Raw genomic sequence first — 20,933 nt, forward strand, 5'->3', positions numbered from 1 at the left:
TCACAAATGAATAATTATTTATTTTTTAATTACACAACTACCCTTTGGGCTCTCCTTTTTTCACCCATCTTTAATATTTTTGGTCTCTTCGACAGCCTCCAACCTCCAAATTTTATTTATTTATTTTATTTTTAAAGGAAATAACTTTTCTAATACTAACTTCACAAATGACTAATTATTTATTTTCAAATTACACAATTACCGTTTGGTCTCCCCTCCTCTCACCCATCTTTAATATCTTCGGTTTCTTTGATATATCCAATCAAAAAATAAATAAATTATCTTCTGACAAGATAAAAAAAAAAATTCTCTATTAAATAAATTATTTATGTTGAATAAATTATATTTTTTAACAAAATTCTAGGAAAAAAAAGTGTAACAAACAAAAAAATAAAAATAAAACTTAAAAAAAAAGTTATATTTGTTGAAAAAAATTATCTTTTCGAACAAAATAAAAAAGATTATCTGTGTTGAATAAATTATCTCTTTTGACACTGGGGCAACAAAAAAAAAAAAAAACCATAATAAGTTATCTACATTGAATAAATCATCTCTTTTTTTGAAAGGACAAAATAAAATATTACTAAAAAGAATAAATAAAGTAAAGTTTATACAATAAAAAATAGTTATGATATTTTAAAACAAGAGATGATGCATTATTGAGTTTATAAACTTTTTTGTAGAAAAGTAAAGTGTGCTCCATAAAAATAATGAGAAATGTATAAAAATAATAAAACAGTCACTTTTTAAAAAAATATAATATTTTTTTTTTTCACTTTAAAAGTAAATGAAATATCATCAACGCAACTCTTGGTAGGTGATCAAAGTTGATTTTAAGAATTTTTCATCGTCAAAATTGATTATTTTTTCATCAATTTTGTTCCGAAATTTCTACTTATTTTAATGTAAGAAATATATACATACTTGAATTAATCACATTATTATTTTGAAACAATCCTGTGGAGCAAATTCAACACACAAGAAGGTACAATGTACTAGTTGAGCATTGAAGCGGAATAATCTCAACTCAGAGTGATTGGCACCAAGCACACGACACCTGCCTCCAACACAGTTACATCCTATTCAGACATGGAACCAAGCGGGGGTATTTTCGGGAATTCACTCCCAAAAGTGGAGGGGACAATCCGCCATTAGTATCTGACGGGAGGTGTTGCGTTGCCTTTTGCTCTTCATTTACACGCAACAGTGAACAGAAACGTAGAAGATCACATTCATGAAAGCAACAACAATAGAGCAGGGCAGGCATTCATGGTACGGTCCGTGCAGTAGGGTCATTTTAGTCATTTCACCTGCAAAAGCCCCCAAAAAATAATAATAATAATAATAAAAAAGTCGAAACGTCTAAGTCAGTCATTTTACAGCAACAACACAATAAAGAGGCCACCGTGGGTGGGGCATTCCAGCCAGAGACGACGAGTCACCAAAGCAGAATAGGACCAATATTCGTGCTCCTCCACTCGTCCCTCTCTTTCTCTCTCTACCTCTTTCTCTCTCTTCCCTCTCCCTGCGTCGATCACAGCTGATTCAATCTTCATCGAAAGAATTACTAAAACCAAGAATCTCTCTCTGTTTTATATTTTCATGTTTAATGAGGTAACTTGAAAAAAGCTGATTCGATTCATAAAAGCTCAGAGTGAGATCTGCGCGAAAGGTCCAAATCTGGGTTCGCTGGCATTTTCGCTATGATTTCGTATTCAGTGCATTGAACTGCATCTGATCTGTTTCAGTTTCGTTTCACCAATTCCAAGACGATAAGGTGGGCGTTTATGAGGCCTTGTTTGTTTCCTTCCCGCTCAATCTAACAGGTTTTGCTTTCTCTCTCTTAACATGGGCATTGTTTGATTTTGTTTGTTTGATGTTAAATTTGCAATTTTGATTAGCAGTTAATTTATGAATGAGATTGCATTTAGGAGGTGAGGGTTATAATGGGCATCGATTTCTGATTCGTTTCTGTGTGCTTTTTGGTTTTTTGTTTTTTTTTTTTTTTGTTTTCAGTTTTGGCATTTGTTCAGGATCCGTGTACAGTTGTTGTTATGTGGGGGCAATAATGAGGGACACGTCCACATTAATATGAATTGGAGTGTTTGATTTCTTTGAATTCGTGAACTTTTGTCTGCCTCTATCTTAAAGAAAAAGATTGGTTTTTTGATCCGTTTTTGGCCCAAGAGCGTCTCTTCCCTTTCTGAGCCCTGTTGTTTCCAGCAGGTTTGAGCACAATTCTCACTAATGCTACATTGCAGTACATCAAAGCAAAATGTTTGATAAAGGTGGTTTAGTGAGCTTGAATTGAATATGTTGGCCAACTGTTGGGCATTGTGATTTGGAGAAAAATAGATGGGATGGGGTGTCATCTGTGAACAGGGTAGCTCAAAATCCTTGTTCTCTGAGTACAGAACGGAAAAAATTTGCTTTGGGTTTTCAATTTATAAGTTTTAGCAATTCTGGTGGGATTTAATTTTGCTATTCTCCAATGTGTGCCCATTGGAGAACTGTTTATGACTTCCGATAAGCCGTTGCTGTCCTCGTCTGATCATTTGTCTGTGCCGAATCCCCAGCCTTCAACTTTGAGGATTTCCTCTCTCGGTTGTCTTTGTCACAATACATCAGTTTCTTCTTCAGTTTGTGATGAAACACAAAGTAACTTCTTATTAGATTTGAAGGACGACAACATTCAGGATAAATCCCTGAAAGTTTCTGCTTCTCCTGCAACATCCAACTTATGTCCGGCTGACCCTAAGTCCTTTCAGCAGTTTCCATTGGTATGCCCCCCATCGAGGAAACGCCTGGTGTCAGGGAGTGGTGCAATGGAGCTTCAGCATAATTCTTCAAGTTTTGAAGTTTCTAAGGCTTCATCTCAGATCCAGGATAAGGTGAACAAATCTCAGAGGATTTGCCACAAAAGCATGCAGTTTGAAGATGACCCGTCACATGACGAGAATGCAAGGTTGATCTATGTTAATGATCCGAGAAAGACTAATGATAAGTATGAGTTCACTGGTAATGAAATCCGAACTAGCAAGTACACGGTCATAAATTTCTTGCCCAAGAATATTTTCATTCAGTTTCATCGGGTTGCTTATTTATATTTTTTAGCCATTGCTGCTCTCAATCAGCTTCCTCCTCTCGCAGTTTTTGGTAGAACAGTCTCTCTTTTTCCTCTTCTCTTTGTGCTTTCTGTGACGGCTATTAAAGATGGTTATGAGGATTGGCGACGACACAGATCAGACAGGAATGAGAATAACCGTGAGGCTCTAGTTCTTCAATCTGGCAAGTTCCAAGGGAAAACATGGAAAAAAATTCGGGCCGGTGAGGTTGTGAAGATCTGTGCTGATGAGACAATTCCATGTGATATGGTGCTGTTAGGAACAAGTGATTCTAGTGGAATAGCTTACATTCAGACGATGAATCTGGATGGTGAGTCAAACTTGAAGACAAGGTATGCCAGGCAAGAAACGACTCCAATGGTAGCTGAAGGAGGGACAATTTCAGGGCTTATCAGATGTGAGCAGCCTAATAGGAATATTTATGAGTTCACAGCCAACATGGAGTTCAAAGGTCTCAAATTTCCCCTCAGCCAATCCAACATCATCTTGCGTGGTTGTCAGCTGAAGAATACAGATTGGGCAGTCGGTGTAGTGGTTTATGCTGGACAGGAAACAAAAGCCATGCTCAACAGTGCAGCGTCTCCATCAAAAAGAAGCAGACTGGAAACCCACATGAATAGGGAAACCTTATGGTTGTCCGTTTTTCTTTTTATCATGTGCTTGGTTGTGTCTGTTGGCATGTGTCTTTGGCTTGAGCGTCACAAGAACCAGCTAGATACATTGCCTTATTACCGGAAAAGAAATTTTAGAAATAAAGGGTTCCATGCATACAATTTTTATGGGATCCCAATGGAGACATTTTTCTCTTTTTTGAGTTCTATTATAGTCTTTCAGATAATGATACCAATATCTCTCTACATTACAATGGAGTTGGTTCGGTTGGGACAGTCATACTTCATGATTGGCGACCTGCATATGTATGATAGTAGCTCCAACTCAAGGTTTCAGTGCAGATCCTTGAATATAAATGAGGATCTGGGCCAAATACGTTATGTATTTTCTGACAAGACTGGAACACTTACTCAAAACAAAATGGAATTCCAAAGAGCTAGTGTGTATGGGAAGAGTTATGGGAGTTCTGTGCCTGTGGCTGATATGTCGGATACAAGGATTGAAGGTACATCGATATACTTGCTTTACTTTTTGACGGTCTTTTCTAGTTTTTGGTAGTGATCAAACAGAGCAATATCATAGCTTGCTATGGGTGTTATGTCTTCTTTCACTGTCACCATCTGGCCACTCATAAATCTTTTTTTTTTTTTCATCATCTAATTTTTATTGCATTTAGTTTTAGCAAATAATATTTGGAACTTACTAATGCTGTGAAGCAATCCTTCTGATTTGATCTTTTAGATTAATTTTCATATTGTTTATGCTTGTTCTCTTATTGTGAGTCTGTCCATTCCTTTCTTTCTACAATTTCTCTCTCTCTCTCTCTCTATATATATATATATATTATATATATTTAGTATTCCATTTTTGTATGTATTGAATATACATTTACTCTTTTGCTTAAGGAGTAATCATGTCGATAGTTGTGATTATTGACTCATTAACTTAACCCAATTGCTTAATTGTCTTTATATCTATTTCAAGTAGGATACAGCACTCATTTGTTTAAGAAATGAATGCAATAGCTGATAACATTTTTACTTCTGTCATGACAGCGTTAGCTCAACTAAACACAGCCTTAATTCTCACTACTACTCTTCGTTGTCCATAGGCACTATAGAAGTTATATTTTATATGGCCTTAGAATCTAGTTTTTCAACTCCATTATTTATTGTTCTAAGATTCAACTCCAACTTTTCTCTTTTCATTTTCAATTCTTTGTTCAACAACCTGGACTGTTTAGAATCTATTCTAGAGATTTTACTTTGCTGATTTATACAACTTTTTCTTTCTTAAGTCCAGTCATCAAAATTGTTGAAGTAGTGATTTCTAACTTATGATTTTCTGAGTTAACTTCCATTACCTTTAATTTATTTAACAAAATAGAACTCTCAACAAAATTTAGTCTAGATAGTTCAGACAAAACTAACTTTATTATCAACGATGTATTTTTCAATTCATCATTAGCAGCAATAATTATATTGTAGGGATCGTTGACAGCTTTTAGCTCAACAAAATTTAGTCTAGTCATGGATTCTTTTTCTTACTATCCATATTTTCCCTATATATCAATTTTTTATTTAATATTGTTGAGTAATCCGCTCTGGTACCAATGAATAAGTCTACAATTGATATGCTTTGAGAGCAATTGTTAGATTGTAGGGATCATTGCCTAAGACTCTAATATTTAAGAGTACAAGCAGTGAATTCAACCTAGAGTACAAGCAGTGAATTCAACCTAGAGAGGGAGGGTGAATAGGTGTTATGGGTATTAATTTTAAATTATAATTATTTTTTAGGTAGTTATGTTGATTGTGATTTGAAAGCTTTTAAACCCAACCGTCACATACACCAAATTTTTTCACCCTAAACTAGAAGAAACCACAAAATCCTAGTCTAGCCAAGAACAATCCACTATTTGACAAAGAAGTTATTGCTAGGTTAACAGATCCATACAGACTAACGCCAAGCTCTCCACTCAATCTCCAGGCTGTCCAACTGCTTCGTCTACAGATTTCGCTCCTCACGAATTTGCTTCTCCAATAGTCCAATGGTTTTCCTACTCCTCCCTTCTGCTTAAAAATCTGACCGGTTCAATTGGAACACCTTTCCTTGATGAATACAATCACATAGATAGTGTCTAAGGAAACCTTAAATTGAGTAATTGGGAACCTCTCTATTATACAAGGATTTTTTGTTTTCAGTGATTAGAAGCTAAAGACTATACGCTAGACTAATTAGAACACTATATTTATAGCCAATATAGGTAGCCTGTACATTTTGTTAAGTTGAATCCTGGTAGGAATCCGTTTTGAGAAAGTGTCCAAAACAAACCTCTGTGTGGTTCAATTGATCGACACCTACTGCCAAGCTGCTTGATTGATTGACCAATCAACCAGAGCATACTGGATTTCAGGAAAAAAGATTTCTGAAAAATTTCTATCGATCCACCTGTTAATCTAAGTCTACTAGAGAGCTTTTGATTGACCTGTCAATTTCACACTGTTTTTCAATAAAAGGATAATTTGAGAACCTAATAAAAAGTTAGTGCTTTGAAAAATCGTTTATCAAAAACAGGTTTAAAAAAATATTTTTCACTCCTCCTAGATCAAAACTAGAATTTTAAGGTCTTTCTAAGGTCATTTACATGCCCCAGATATGTTAATGAGCATGCAGATTTCTTGCTTGTTCTTTGCAAATCTTTGTCTGCATAATCTTCAATGGTTGTCCTCATATGACTTAAGGCACTTTGACAAATTACCACAATGTTGAGTATGAAATTGCTAACACGACTCATATACCAAAGGATAATTTTTGAAGTGTATTATTATTTTTGGGCTTTCAAGTGTATTGCACTGGCAGTAGATAGTGTGCATTATGATGGGAAGTTATCAATATGCGCTCTCTTCTTTAACAACCCATCTCCTTTTCTACATTCTTACGAGTTCCAGGCCTTAATCAAATTGTTATGTGGCCATAGAACTATATTACTATACACATATTTAGTTTATGTAATTATGGAAGATAAAATTATGGAAACACACAAGCAATAAACACATTCTAGGTATCTGGAGCCTTTGTTTTTGAATACTGTATTTTGTGGAAGTTGTATTTTTAAAATATGGGTAAAGTGCCAAAAACCCCTCACTATATACGAAATGTGCAAATACCCCCCTGTAGTTTGAAAAACACCCCTGCATTTATCAGTTAGTGCAAATAAGGACAAATATTCAATTTGGGGGTAATTGAACATTGAAATGACAAAAGTACCCTTACTTTAGAAATTTAAAAAAAGCAACACGCGAAATGACTACCCTTAAAGTAATAACAGTCCATCTCTGTGTATTGCTTACAACCCAACGCTAAACACAGTCGATCTCTTTCTCTCTCTATAGATTTCTAGGAAACTGTTGCTTTGCAACTCACCCTTTTGTGAACACACCACACCAATGGCAGCACCAGACTTCTTTATCAGTAGCTATTTTGGCTCCTGCAATAATTAATTCTCACCGGAAGCCGCTACTTTAACCAAAAGCCGGCCGATAACCATTTCGCTGTTAACGACCTGCTTGACTTCCCCAAAGAAGATGAAGTCATGACCGATGCTTTCTTTGACAGTGCCACCGGAAATTCCAATTCAGCAAAGCAATTTGGTGGCCAAATCTGTGTGCATGTGTATATGCATACCTATGAGTGCAATATATCAATCATTCAAATTGATTAAATATTAGACCTACCTCACTGTGATTATACAAAGATCAACAATCATGACTCAATTTTATGACCCACTGGTAAAGGATATTTCTATATATACATATATATAATGTTTATATATGTATATATATGCCATGATATTGTCTTTTGGTTTCTTTGAAATGGATATAGATTCACATTTATACATTCATATATGTCATTGTCAAGCCCAATCTGACTTCCCACATTTTTCATGACAACATCACCGATCTTTGATGCATTATATATTATAGATTACAATGATATATTTTTTTAATTTTTCTGAGATGAGATTGATTAACTATTCCATGTTAATTGATTGTTTTTTGAATCAATTTCTCTCTTAACTTCCATGAGATTATATTATTATACCTATCTAAACATTCACACATACGTGATGTATACACATGACACTAAGATATAAAAGTTATATTTGGGGACTATTGGGCAGATTCATGGGGGCTTGATGACTGGTTCCCTGTGGACAGCAACATTGGCAGACATGGGAGAGGGGAGAGGGAGGAGAGAGAGACTAGTAATGGCAACCAAGCAAAGTCTTATGTGTCCAAATATATATAGAATTTGCAAGGGAATTTTTGTCACTTGAAAGGGTTAATTTTGAAAAAAAAATTTGGTAAAAATTGACTATTAGGTGGCAATTTGCTCCAAAATTTGAAAATACAGGGATTTATATGCACATAATAAATAGTAGGGGTGTTTCTTGCACATTTTTTATATGGCGAGGGGTTTTTGCACTTTACACTTACTAATATTGTAGGAACCCAGGTTCCTGAGAGTTTGTATTTTAATGTACAAGTGATCTGTTCACGAGCACTCTTCTTCTTGCCCCCTATGAACACACCGTGTAATAATACGACTGTTTTGATATTAGAACTATTTAACTAACACAAAATACCGCTTGTGCCACAAGGAGAGCTTATTCATGGAAAACACAAATAACTGAACACTTATTTCTGTTGATTGAAATTTCTTATGTACAGCGCTGGTTATTTTGTTTAAGACATTACTTTCTTAAAAAGTGGAAACTATCTGTAAGTATTAGGTATATATGTGCATGCAAAGAAGCTTGAATATGCTCATTCCCATGGTGGCTTTATTATTCTTCGTTGATGATGGTACATTTGCTTACTGAATATTGAGATGGCTGCAAAATGAATGTCCCAACATCCTCTTCTATGACTATGAGCCCTTTTCTTTTATGAACTTTTGCAGGAGCACCAACAATGTCCCCTGTAAGTAGGAGATGGAAGCTGAAGTCTGGAATTGCCATTCATTCTGACCTCATGGAATTGTTGCATAAAGTCTTAGCTGGAGAGGAAAGGGTTGCTGCACATGAGTTTTTTCTTTCATTGGCAGCGTGTAACACTGTGATCCCTATTCTTACTCAAAGTCCATCTTCAAGTTGCACGAAGAGTGAATCAGATGAAGATGTCACAGCAATTGACTATCAGGGTGAATCTCCAGATGAGCAAGCACTGGTTGCTGCCGCCTCTGCATATGGATATACTCTTTTTGAGCGGACATCTGGGCATATTGTTATTGATGTTAATGGTGAGAAACTAAGGTAGAAATTTTCTCACTTCAATTGCTTTATTAAAATAATTTGTTATCCATCCTACTTCGATGTTTTATTTGATTACTTTATCAAGTTGATTATCTGTAATATTGTCACTAACGACGCTTGTAGTTGAATGCTTTTTATCCCAAATAGTTTACATTTTTTTTATTATTAATCAAATAGAAATTTTACAATTTTTATATTAAATTTAGGTTGGATGTCTTGGGTCTGCATGAGTTTGATAGCGTGCGCAAAAGAATGTCTGTCGTTATCAGATTTCCTGATAATGCTGTAAAAGTGCTGGTGAAAGGTGCTGATACTTCAATGTTTAGCATTTTAAAGAAAGAACCTGCAAGCGATGATTATACAAGGCATGCAACCCAGAGTCATTTAAATGAATATTCATCTGAAGGCTTACGTACGCTTGTAGTTGCTGCCAGGGATTTAACAGCTGAAGAACTTGAGGAGTGGCAATGCATGTATGAAGAAGCAAGCACTTCATTGACTGACAGATCCATAAAATTACGCCAAACAGCAGCTCTTATCGAATCCAATTTACGTCTACTCGGGGCTACCGCAATTGAGGACAAGCTACAAGAGGGTGTACCTGAAACCATTGAGTCCCTTCGTCAAGCCGGAATCAAGGTCTGGGTTTTGACTGGAGATAAGCAAGAGACAGCGATTTCAATTGGTCTTTCTTGTAAACTTCTAACTGCAGACATGCAGCAGATTATCATAAATGGCAATTCAGAGATTGAATGCAGAAATCTACTGTCTGATGCTAAGGCCAAATATGGCATAAAACCGGTAAAGCGCGAGACTCAAAATTTGAAATGGAGAAAGGATGCTGAAACTGATTATTCTGAGGTTCCCGGGGAAACAAATTTGTCCAACATGCAGCACTGGCATGCCGAAAGGGAAGAAGGAACTAGGAGTGCTCCACTAGCACTCATAATTGATGGGAATAGTTTGGTTTACATCTTAGAGAAAGACTTGGAGTCTGAGGCATGGGTTCTTTCTCTCTCTTAGTTAAAAAGCTTTCAGTTGACAACTTTTAAGGGTTTTGTTGCATTTGTTTATGTTATTGTCAGATACCTTGATTTCAATTCTAGAATATTTCTAGGTGCCAGGAGGACCCTTTTTTTTTCCATTGATTTTCGTATCTAGATTATTACACATATTCTCTTTATAGTCTTACCTGATAGTATTGTTCATTTTCAACAGCTGTTCGACCTTGCAACTTCCTGTAGGGTTGTGCTTTGCTGTCGTGTTGCACCCTTGCAGAAAGCCGGAATTGTTGACCTGATTAAGAGCCGCACTGATGATATGACACTGGCTATAGGTGATGGTGAGTTGCTCATTCTGATATTTACTTGCCTTCTGACTGTGCATGCACGCCTGCATGCTGGACTTGATTTGATTGGAAGTTATATTATTCTTTCTCACTCTTGATCGATAATACTACTCATAGGGGCTAATGACGTTTCGATGATCCAAATGGCGGACGTCGGTGTTGGTATTTGTGGTCAGGAAGGTCGTCAAGCAGTGATGGCATCAGATTTTGCTATGGGGCAATTTCGGTTTCTTAAAAGATTACTTTTGGTGCATGGGCACTGGAATTATCAGCGTGTTGGTTATTTGGTTCTTTACAACTTTTACCGTAATGCCGTTTTTGTATTGATGCTCTTTTGGTAAATATCTTTCCTTTTGGTTTCTACATTCCCCACTGTTCAATGATAAATAACTATACTTCTTCTTTTCCCTACACACATCGCCTTCTCATTGTTAATATGATTTTCAGATCTTTATGTTAGTGTATTCCTGAATGAATGCTGTATTCTAAATAAATGTTGCTGATAACCAGAGGAAAATAATATCGCCAATATTGCTTCAAGAGAAATTCTGGTTTGGTTGACCACAAGTTTTTATTAATATATCTAAAACCCACAAGAAATTAGGCTTTCACAAAAGAAATAACCTTCCAATTCCTGAACTTGTTAATATGTGGTAGCCAGATTTAATAGATTTCATAAATTTGTCAACGACATTTAGTGCAATTTATTCTTAATATAGATTGAATTAGTTAGCCAGAGGATTGGATGTCAACTGTGATTCCATCAAGTTAAATGATATATGGGCCAGTACATTTGCACTTCATATGTTGGTAGGCCATTTAAAATATAACTTCTATTTGCCCAAGTCAACTTGAGTAGAAAGCATAAGCAGTGACTCCAACATGTAGTTTACAAGCAATGGTGTAATCAATTTGATGTAACATATAATTCTCACATTGTGTTATATATATATATATATATATATATATATATATATATATATTATATTGTTGCTTCTATGTGAAATTTAAATGAACATGGTAAGGTAAATTCTTCAATCTTTACTCCAACAGAACTGCAAATGCACGTATAATGTGTGCCACCAAACACTATGATAATCAAGTGTGGAAAAAATCCAAATGCCTACTTGCAGATTTCTTAATAATTAGTTATCTTTAATCTCCCTTGTTGACGACTGGTCTAAGCTATCATAAATAGTAAGTTGGGGTTATATCCTATTCATCTATTCTCAGTTCCATATATTTTCTTTTAGTTGTACCTATTTTTAGAAGCTTTATATTTTCAAATATTTCTCCATGACCTTAACTGAAAAATTATTTCTTTAGTTTCACAGACTAAAATTATATCATCAGCAAAATGACAGAGTGTGAGATCTCTTTTGTAACATTACTTACGTATTCATACATATTAATGTGAAAGAGAAAGGAAAGATCATAAGCATATCGTGATTGGAAATTCTACTCTGTTGTCCAATTGTTTTCACTTTGTGTGCTATTAAGTAATGAGAATAAGGGCTTGTTGAGCTACTGCAGTTAGCAGTAAAATAAAGAGATGTGAATTGTACTAAGCACACCATTAATGATTTTGTTATACATGCTTTTAGAGATGATGTAGTGTTGATCACTGAAGCTGAAGTAGAGGTAGATGTGGATAAGAAATCTTTGTTGTTGTTGTTGCTTGTTGCGGATGGTGAAAATGACTAATATTTCTCAGGAGTCTTTCTCCCATAGGGAGTTAAGAGATCTAGGGTAATTATCAGTTAATTAGATTCGTCCATGAAGGGATAAATTGTCACTTGTCCTAGTGGAGTGCTTTCTAGAAGATAATTTAACCTAACAGATATCCATGAGAAGAACACTATATGCATGTAGACTATAATGTCGGCAGGATTAGAAAGGTCAAATTTCAAATTGCATACAATTTGGTGACATTTGAGTTGCCTTCACAAATGAGAATTCCTTTCTAGAACTTAACTCACAAAATTGCAGCAAGTAATAATATTTGGTTTGTAATATGCATTGGACAAACTAATAGAGTTCTCTAGACCACTTTAAATTCTGTAAAGGTGTTGAAAAAAAGTAGAAAGAACGTGGGATGTGAGGTATTAAAAAATATTGTTGCTTGTTAAAGATGGATATGCAACAAATTTATGTGAGATTCCAACTCCAGTTTCTTAATGTTTATTGCCAAATAAATTGTTTCTGTGGTGTGTTATCCTTATAATTATATGTTTTACATGAGTATTATGGTGAATTCATTGTAGTATTTTTTATGCCTTCATTAAATTACATATTATGCAACACTTCATGGATGTTCCGTCATGCTTTGCTTTGTTATTTCCAGGTATATATTGTTCACAGCTTTCTCAACAACTTCTGCATTAACAGATTGGAGTAGTGTATTTTATTCTGTTATCTATACTTCAGTACCTACTATTGTTGTTGGTATTTTGGACAAGGACTTGAGTCATAAGACGCTACTCCAGTATCCAAAACTCTATAGTGCTGGCCATAGGCAAGAGAGCTACAATATGGGTCTTTTTTGGATCATGATGATTGACACACTATGGCAGAGCCTTGTTCTCTTCTATGTACCGCTATTCACCTATAGGGATAGCACAATTGACATATGGAGCATCGGCAGTTTATGGACAATTGCAGTTGTTATCCAAGTCAATTTGCACTTGGCAATGGACATTCAACGTTGGTTACTTCTTACTCATGCTGCAGTATGGGGATCGATAATCATCACATATACCTCTTTGGTGGTATTGGATTCTATACCCATCTTCCCCAATTATGGGTTAGTCTGTTCCTCTACAGTCTATATTTCAATATTTGTAATACTAGATATTTCTCAGTTTAAGGTTTTATTTGGAACTAATGTATTTTGTATATTTGGCAGGACAATCTACCATCTGGCAAAGTCACCTACCTATTGGCTCTCCATTGTGCTTATAATATCTTTGGCACTGCTCCCTCGCTTTATTTTCAAAGTTATTCATCAAACTTTTTGGCCTTCCGATATCCAAATAGCTAGAGAAGCTGAGATACTAGGAAAACGATCTAATTATTTTGGTTCAACGCCGGATCAAGGTTCTAATTGAGGCGTATACTATTTGTCTTGTTGACTGCCCCATTTTATTATGGCTTCCCTCGAGTCTTTCAGTGTGGCTTCCCAGTGGCATTCAGGTGTAAAAATTTAACAGTAAGTCCATGTTTCATTTATTTATCATAATTTTTTCTTTCTATATTGATTCATGGTACATACTGCATTGCACCACGAATTTTTACCAACAGGAACTTCCCTTGTGAGGATTGCTTTTTAATAAATACATAGGATTTTTTTTATACTTCTAATAACATTTCCCTTTATATTCTTTTAGTTCTTCTGATAATATATTTAATAGAGTAAATTGTTAATTGCTGCACAAATGTCAGTGTCCTCCCTAGTAACTTATATCTTATCCTTTATGTATTTATTTGTTTGGTAAGGATATCCTATAATCAGACCTTATCTGGAACTATTTACTTTGATGGGTTCAGGGAATCATTTGGATTCAAGTATTAATCAATAGTCCAGATCGAATTGGTCTGAATCCCAGTTGAGGTTGGTGGCATTTAGAATTCCAGTGGGCTTTAAGTTACCCTTTCCTATATGGCCTGTAAGTTAAGGAGGGAGAGCAGGACTTTTTTTTTTTTTTGGTACACGTGCACAAACTCTACTGCTCCATATGGGGCTCAAACTGCTCACCTCCCTTTCGTGGAGAGCTCCTACCACCTGGGCCAATGGCTGAGCAGTGAGAGCAGGACATATTTACCATTCAAATATTTAGATTATGCACTGTGGATCATTTTATTAACGATGTTTGTTTAATATGAGATCACTATTTGATTTAGCAGTTATTCCAGTCTTTCCAGTTCTTGCATTAGTAGTTGATATTCACTTTTAATGCGATGAAATATTATTTTCCATGAATCAATTTGGTTCCTTGATGAATAATTGATTATTTTATCACCTATTGACCTATATAAATATATCCAGAATATTCAGTATTATTAAAACACCTTTTAACTCTTTATTCTTTATTCAGTAGGGAAAAAAATAAATCTCACTTGCATCATGTTTTTGCACTGAAAATTTCTCTTTTTCCGTTTAAATAAGGGCACAGCTGAAAAACTAGCAAGAGTTGTGATATTTATCTTTATTTGATAAGTTTTTTCTCAACACAAGTAAATGGAATAGAAAATGAGAATTCAATCTCAGTTGATCAAGTTCATTATATCAGAGGAACTGATTATGATGTTCCTTTCATTGCAAGCATCACATAATAAGGATAGGAAAGGGAGGCAAGATGTTCAAGATTTGTCTTCAAAAACTCTGTTCGGAGTTCCCTTTTTGGTATAGTTAGTAGCAGTTGTCATGGGTGTGAAGAAAAATATAGTAAATAGTATTAATTTTAAAGAGAAAAGGGTAAAGGTTAGGATAGTTGTCATTTGATTTTGTTTTTCAAAATTGTGATAACCAAACTCATTATTACAAATGACTTGAATCATTGAGGAAATATCTATAGGTGGTGTAAACATAACAACAACAACTAAAAATAATGCCTTGTCCCAACTATTTGGGGTCAATTAGATGAATTACATTTCGCCATCCTACTTTATGGCCAGAAGTTTTGTTGAATTTCGTGTTATATGGACTTTCCTACTCTCCTCAATGTATCTGGGTCGATAAGATACAAAATGCTCTAGGTATGAGATATGTGTTTGACATAGAATCCAAATTGCACACTCCAATCCATTATACATGGCAGTGTAAGAAAAAGAAAAAACTGAAATATGATAGCAGAGAGTTTCCTACTTCTTGGATTAGATGGAAATTCATTTTTTAACATCCTATATAATTAAAAATTTAATCGATTATATTCTTAAAAAGTAACATATAATGTGTTTAAATGTATATGATTTATTTATTTATTTTTCCCAATTATTGTACACATTTCAAATCATGTCCCTGTATCATAATACTTGGAATTGGAAAAGTATCGTAAAATTTGGGATTGGAAAATACTTGCCTCCAACCCCATCAGATGGAACTTCTGATAGGGGACTTGGTCCAATTAAAACTTTACATCTATATAAAACTTGAAATGAATTAAAGGTGGATCATCTGAATTTTTTTTACGGATCATTCCCTCCTCCCTCTCTAGCAAAACTCCATTGTTGCCCACCACCTCCTCCATTCCAATACCCTAATCTCTATCCTTGTGTTATGCTGCCCCCCCACCATCGTTGCCTGCCACCTCCTCCATTCTTAAACTCTAAAACCCAAGTTGGGATCAAGGCAGTGAGGGATCAGAAGAGATTGGTCGTGGTGATGTTGACATTGGTGCTTCTAGGCGTGTTGATAGGGATGTGATGATGGGGTGTCTGCCATCTGTGACGAACAGTTTGGATGATTAGAGGCAAAAGATGATGAATATGATTGATTTGTTACATGGGGAAGAGAGTGGAGGCGGCCAGAGAAAAGGAGTTGATTTAAGTGATTGAGAATTTGAAGATTGAATTGGAGAATGAGCGGAAGAATAACTTTGAATTGGAGATAGAGTTCAAATTACAACTCTGAGTACGCATCGTCTGAGACATGGGGAGAGAGAAGAACATGTATAGTCTTTGGATTACACATTAAAAAAAAAAAAAAAAAAATCCCCCAATGACCCACCTTTAATTTTTTTTTTTTTTATAGTTTTATACAGATGTAAAGTTTTGATTGGGCCAATTCCCCCAGCAGAAGGAAGTTCCTTCTGATGGGGTAGGAGGCAAGGACTGTCCTTTGGAATTTAGGGGGGTTTGACACTTGGGCACTCATGCAGGCACAGATCTATGAAGGGCTCAGTGGGGGCATCCACCCCCACTGAAATTTTTTATTATTACATTTTTATCCCTAATTTTTTTTTTTTTTTTGCATTTACACCCATAAAATTTTGAAATTCCCCCACTGAAATTATGAAAAAACCACTCTATATAAATTTGCCCCCCCTCATATGAATTCCTAGATCCGTCCCTGCACTCATGCACATCTGATACACATACTCAAGCCCATTCAATGTAGTTTAATCACACATTATTTTATTTTCTATCTTAACTCATTTTAATCTTGGTCTTCCATTGACCGACTATGGAGAACAAGGATATAGCTAAAGCTATTTTTTGCTATTTTGGTGTTCTAGGCTAGTTGAGTCTTAGCAAGTTGTGCTTTGGCATCATTCGTCTTTCCCCATTATTACCTTTAATGTGGATGGTGCTACTCTTCCTTGCTAGTGGAGTTACTGGTATTCATTGCACATGACTAATCATATTCTTTAACCTCAGCCTGTCTCGACCAACTCAGCATAGTCGCCTCAGACACGTCTAGGGTCAAAGACCAAGATAGGCTGGGATATTGGCCAGAGTAAAATTAACAGCTTTCTCGGTCTGACTCTGCAGTTGGGTTGGGACGGCTGTGAACCCTCATTTAAAAATCTTCTCTCATTTTATCCGAATCCGAAGGCCAAAATAGAGAGAGAAAACCGAACACCCGCCCTACCAAAATTCATATCTATGAATCAAGACGCAAAAAAGTCTTGTTCTGGCTTTTAAGTGTTCTGAACTTGACATTAGTCAGTAAGTTTTGAAGTTTTCAGTAATCTGATATATTTGTATAATATTAAGTTGCTTCATATTACACGTATATATATATATATATATATATATATATGTTTTGCATAAAAATATAAATAAGAAGTGACTTCAAAAATTAATAAAATTCATTAAAAATATGGAAAATAATATATATATAAAAAAAGAAGTAAATAATTAAGAGTACATATATATTAATACATTTGAAATTGTTTTTGACGGAAAAGTAAATAAAAAATTTATAAAATAAGAAAACTAAAAAAAATGTACTAAAAGTTAGAAATTTATATAGAATGTCAAGAAATAAATAAATTCTTAATATTGCACATTTATTACTCTGAATACTCAATTCTAACTTTTAAGTTATTAGTGTATATGATTTTTGTGAATATAACATGCTGATAAATTACTCGGCATGCCTTGTCACCAATTATTGTATCAGGACACAGATACGTATGTGGGTGCAGACACTCAGTCTGAATGTATCAAATCCCCATATGGAAGGATACGGGGACATTGATAAATATTCATTTTATTTAATATTTTTCTTTTATTTTCTAGAATAAATTAATACTTTTATGTTACATAGTGTTCAAACTAGGCATTTACTGTAACTCGTTTTGAAACAATATTTTGATACATTATTGTATATGCTTTTTAGGTGCATGCCCAACTTTCAGACACATACCCCATATCCTTCTCCGAGTAACGCGTACTTCACACACTTTTGAAGACCCCATGTAGCAAACCAATAGGCCAGTTATTCAATTTAATCTCAGTTTTGGTTGATTTTTCTGCAAATTGAAGGTGTGAATGATGCTTTTAATTGACAGATGGTCTTGTGCATGATTTGGAGTTCGACTTATATGGATGAAAAACAAAATCATTTCGCTGCAAGTGCTATGTAAACCACAATAGAATTTCTTCTTTGTTGGATTCTGAATACGCCTATAAAATATGGAGTTTTAATTTTATTTTTTTGGGAAAACTTTCAGCATTTTCGAACATTAATTGATTGTAAAATATTTTATGCAATTTTTGGAGAAAAATGAAAATTGCTTATGTCAACTAAAAGCCAGTATTTTTATGCACGTTATTTTTCCAATAGACTCCTAAGAATTTTCTGCCCAAACAACAGACGTGTATGGACATGCACCCGTATTTCATGCTTGTATACACACCTCACACACATATATTCTGTATATATTCACACATATATGCTCCTGTTTACATAGTCATAGATATACTTGTTTATCCTCATGCCTAGAGTATATGCACATAGATACGTATTTCACTTGCATATAGTAGTGTTTGTGTACACCATTAGAAGCACTTATATTACTAACTATATGTGTGTTTGTGTCTTTTTATCATGCATTTTCTTAATATTGGTCATTTGCTTTTAAACTTTCAACCAGGCACCCAAAATGAAATGGAAAATGGATTTTTGTCCATGTACGCTAATTCTGGACGAAAAAATATTTTCTGGTGTAAATGAGTAGCCCAAAAGATATGAATCTCACCATAATTGTACAAGTTCTTAGTTTTCGCTAGACCTTTGTAATATTTAACTATTGCATGCTTCAGGTGAGTTACACAATCTGACTGCCAGCATGTGAAAAAATGATCAAAAGATGGCAGCACAGATGGTTTGTCTTGGCCAGATACATGATTAAACAGGAAGAGCAGGTGAATTCAGGGCGTAGAGAGGTTTTGGTGGATACTGAAGTTGAAATGGTTTGGTTGAGGAGAAGAAAAAGGAGCATAGATAATGTTGAAAGGCTCTTGAGCATTTTGGTTGATATTTGCAGGGGTTGGTGTTGAACGGCTATAAAAACGATAGGCTTGTGGTTGGTACTTTAACCTCATGGGAATGTCAAAGTGGCCAACAGAAAAAAACAAAAGCGAAAAGTATATAATAGTTTCTTGTAGTGACCAGGTGTGCATTTCTTACTCTTTGTATAATAAATGAAATGAGGTGTGTTAAAAAATATATGTAGTAGCTGTAATCAGTTGGAGTCGGCTATCAGTATGGGCTGATCCCTCTTAAACTTGGACTCTACTATTCTTACACGTTAAGGGTCAAAGCAAGTCTCAACCGCTCTACCCTCAAGGGCTTCAACCTGCAAATTTTCCAGCATCAAGCATGCTTGAGGTGGAAACCCGAGGGAGGGGGGATGTGAAATGCCTTGATTTTCTTATTCATCTCAATTGTATCGCCGCACCCTCTTAACATGCAAAAGAATGGTGACAATAACTGCTTTTTATAGGCCTCTCAGTGTGCATGGGTGGGGAACCTTTGGATCTTAGATAGATGCTAGGATAACAGATGTGATGAAGAATAAGTTCCCCTTGTTTTTGGATTGGGTTTCTTGCTGTGGTTTCCAGATCATGTTTCAATGACAATCTGGAAAGAAAATTATCGCATGCATTAACTAGTGGCTGTAAATATATAGATGGGTGGGACTTGGTGCAACAGTAAGGTTGGTTGCTCCATTTTGACCTGGAGGTCTCCTTTTCGCATGCGGAGCTAAAACCGTGTACATCTGGTCATTCCCAGACCCCGCAAGAGCCCTCGTGCATTGAACTAACCTTTTTTCTTTTTTTGCATTGAACTAACCTTTTTCCTTTTTTTAACTATTAGTCTATTACTGAACCATAATGCTGCATTTAGATGGATGGTTTATAAATGAATGGAAATTTGTTTAGGTATTGTAGGCTTTGGTCTGGATCTTAACAATATCCATAGGTGAAAAGGATTTTGATTGGGAACACTTGCATTTATTTTCTCACCACGGGCAAGGTGAGAGGATATGATCATTAGGTTAAATTGTGTTATTGGAATGCTCTTTTTGTAAGAATTTAGGAGTAAAGGTGGATGTGGGAATCCTAATCTGTCTTTTTACAATAATGTTTGGCATCCAGCTTGAACATCAAACGACAGGACAAATTGGGAATATTTTCTTTCGTCTTTGTTAACTAGTACTCCCTCTGTTCCAAATTAGATGTCCTGTTCCGAAAACTGAGGTAGTAATAATTTGTTGTTGATGTTTATAATTAAATACTGTTGTAAATTCTGAACTCTAGTATTTGATTCAATAGTGAGTTCTCACATATGTGGGGACCAAATAACATCTATCATGTCGGAAATCAAGGATATTAAGCATATATTCAGGGGTATTCCACCAGAGTTTCTAGCCATCTAAAAAATAACATTCATGCTAGGCGTACATATAAATAGACAACATTTATATATCAGCTGTGGCTGTCCAATTTTTTTTATATATAGATTGTAATTATACCATATGATGATCAGTTTTTATCCATGTTACTAATAAAATCGATATATTTCAATCAATTCAGCAAGGCCTACAAATAGTTGGTGGGTTGATTTCTCTCAACTATCATTTGATGAATCTAATCTTCAAAATAATTTATCGATTAAATGTGTTCTAATTAAAAGATTTTTATTATTGTTAATAATTCCAAACAAGAAGATATTGGGTGAGCCAAACTCAAATATAAAACATTTCTTAGTAATTTGATTGGGTTTGTATACTTGGTATAACTTAAATCACACCATTCTTCTAAATAGGTATCATTCTTACTTTCTCCCTCTCACTCTACATTGTGCGGCTTACCATTATTTACTGGGAAAAAAAAAGAAATTTTGATAAATAAAAAAAAAAAAGAAAAATCATGTTAGCATAAGACTTTTTCTCTCAAAAAGTGTCCTCCCAGCTGTTGGTGTCATTAGTCGATAAAGTGGTAAAAAATTGAAGTCAAAAGAACGGGGACGACTTTTGTGTTTTGAGTGGCGAAGTGACGAAGGCCATTTATGATTCAAGTT

The 20,933-nt window shown here is 35.0% G+C and overlaps 1 protein-coding gene across 5 annotated transcripts; it reads left to right on the plus strand.

Annotated features, from left to right (window-relative positions):
- Nucleotides 1–1,403: 1,403 nt before the first annotated feature.
- Nucleotides 1,404–20,780, plus strand: LOC132286580 (phospholipid-transporting ATPase 1-like). 5 transcript variants are annotated; one of them, XM_059788936.1, is made up of 9 exons: nucleotides 1,404–1,826; nucleotides 2,017–4,242; nucleotides 8,703–9,054; nucleotides 9,261–10,053; nucleotides 10,273–10,396; nucleotides 10,520–10,739; nucleotides 12,747–13,205; nucleotides 13,308–13,610; nucleotides 18,671–20,780. In XM_059788936.1, exons 2-8 carry the CDS (start codon nucleotides 2,517–2,519, stop codon nucleotides 13,507–13,509), a joined length of 3,876 nt encoding a protein of 1,291 aa, XP_059644919.1. In that variant the 5' UTR covers nucleotides 1,404–1,826; nucleotides 2,017–2,516; the 3' UTR covers nucleotides 13,510–13,610; nucleotides 18,671–20,780. The 5 variants fall into 5 exon arrangements, with proteins under 5 accessions (XP_059644919.1, XP_059644922.1, XP_059644921.1 ...); XM_059788939.1 differs by having other exon boundaries at nucleotides 13,308–13,594; XM_059788938.1 differs by lacking the exon at nucleotides 18,671–20,780 and adding an exon at nucleotides 17,917–18,071.
- The last annotated feature ends 153 nt before the right edge of the window (nucleotides 20,781–20,933 follow it).

The sequence above is a fragment of the Cornus florida genome, unplaced genomic scaffold, assembly GCF_030987335.1.
Source record: "Cornus florida cultivar Cherokee Brave unplaced genomic scaffold, ASM3098733v1 CherokeeBrave_3.0.0_Hap2_Chr11, whole genome shotgun sequence".
Taxonomy (NCBI): domain Eukaryota; kingdom Viridiplantae; phylum Streptophyta; class Magnoliopsida; order Cornales; family Cornaceae; genus Cornus; species Cornus florida.

Bases quoted from the DNA above. Each gene is read 5' to 3' on its own strand.
- LOC132286580 (XM_059788936.1), top strand. From the start codon at position 2,517: ATGACTTCCGATAAGCCGTTGCTGTCCTCGTCTGATCATTTGTCTGTG. The intron at 10,054-10,272 runs GCATGGGTTCTT...CATTTTCAACAG, and splicing joins AGAAAGACTTGGAGTCTGAG to CTGTTCGACCTTGCAACTTC. The intron at 13,206-13,307 runs GTTAGTCTGTTC...TATATTTGGCAG, and splicing joins CCCATCTTCCCCAATTATGG to GACAATCTACCATCTGGCAA.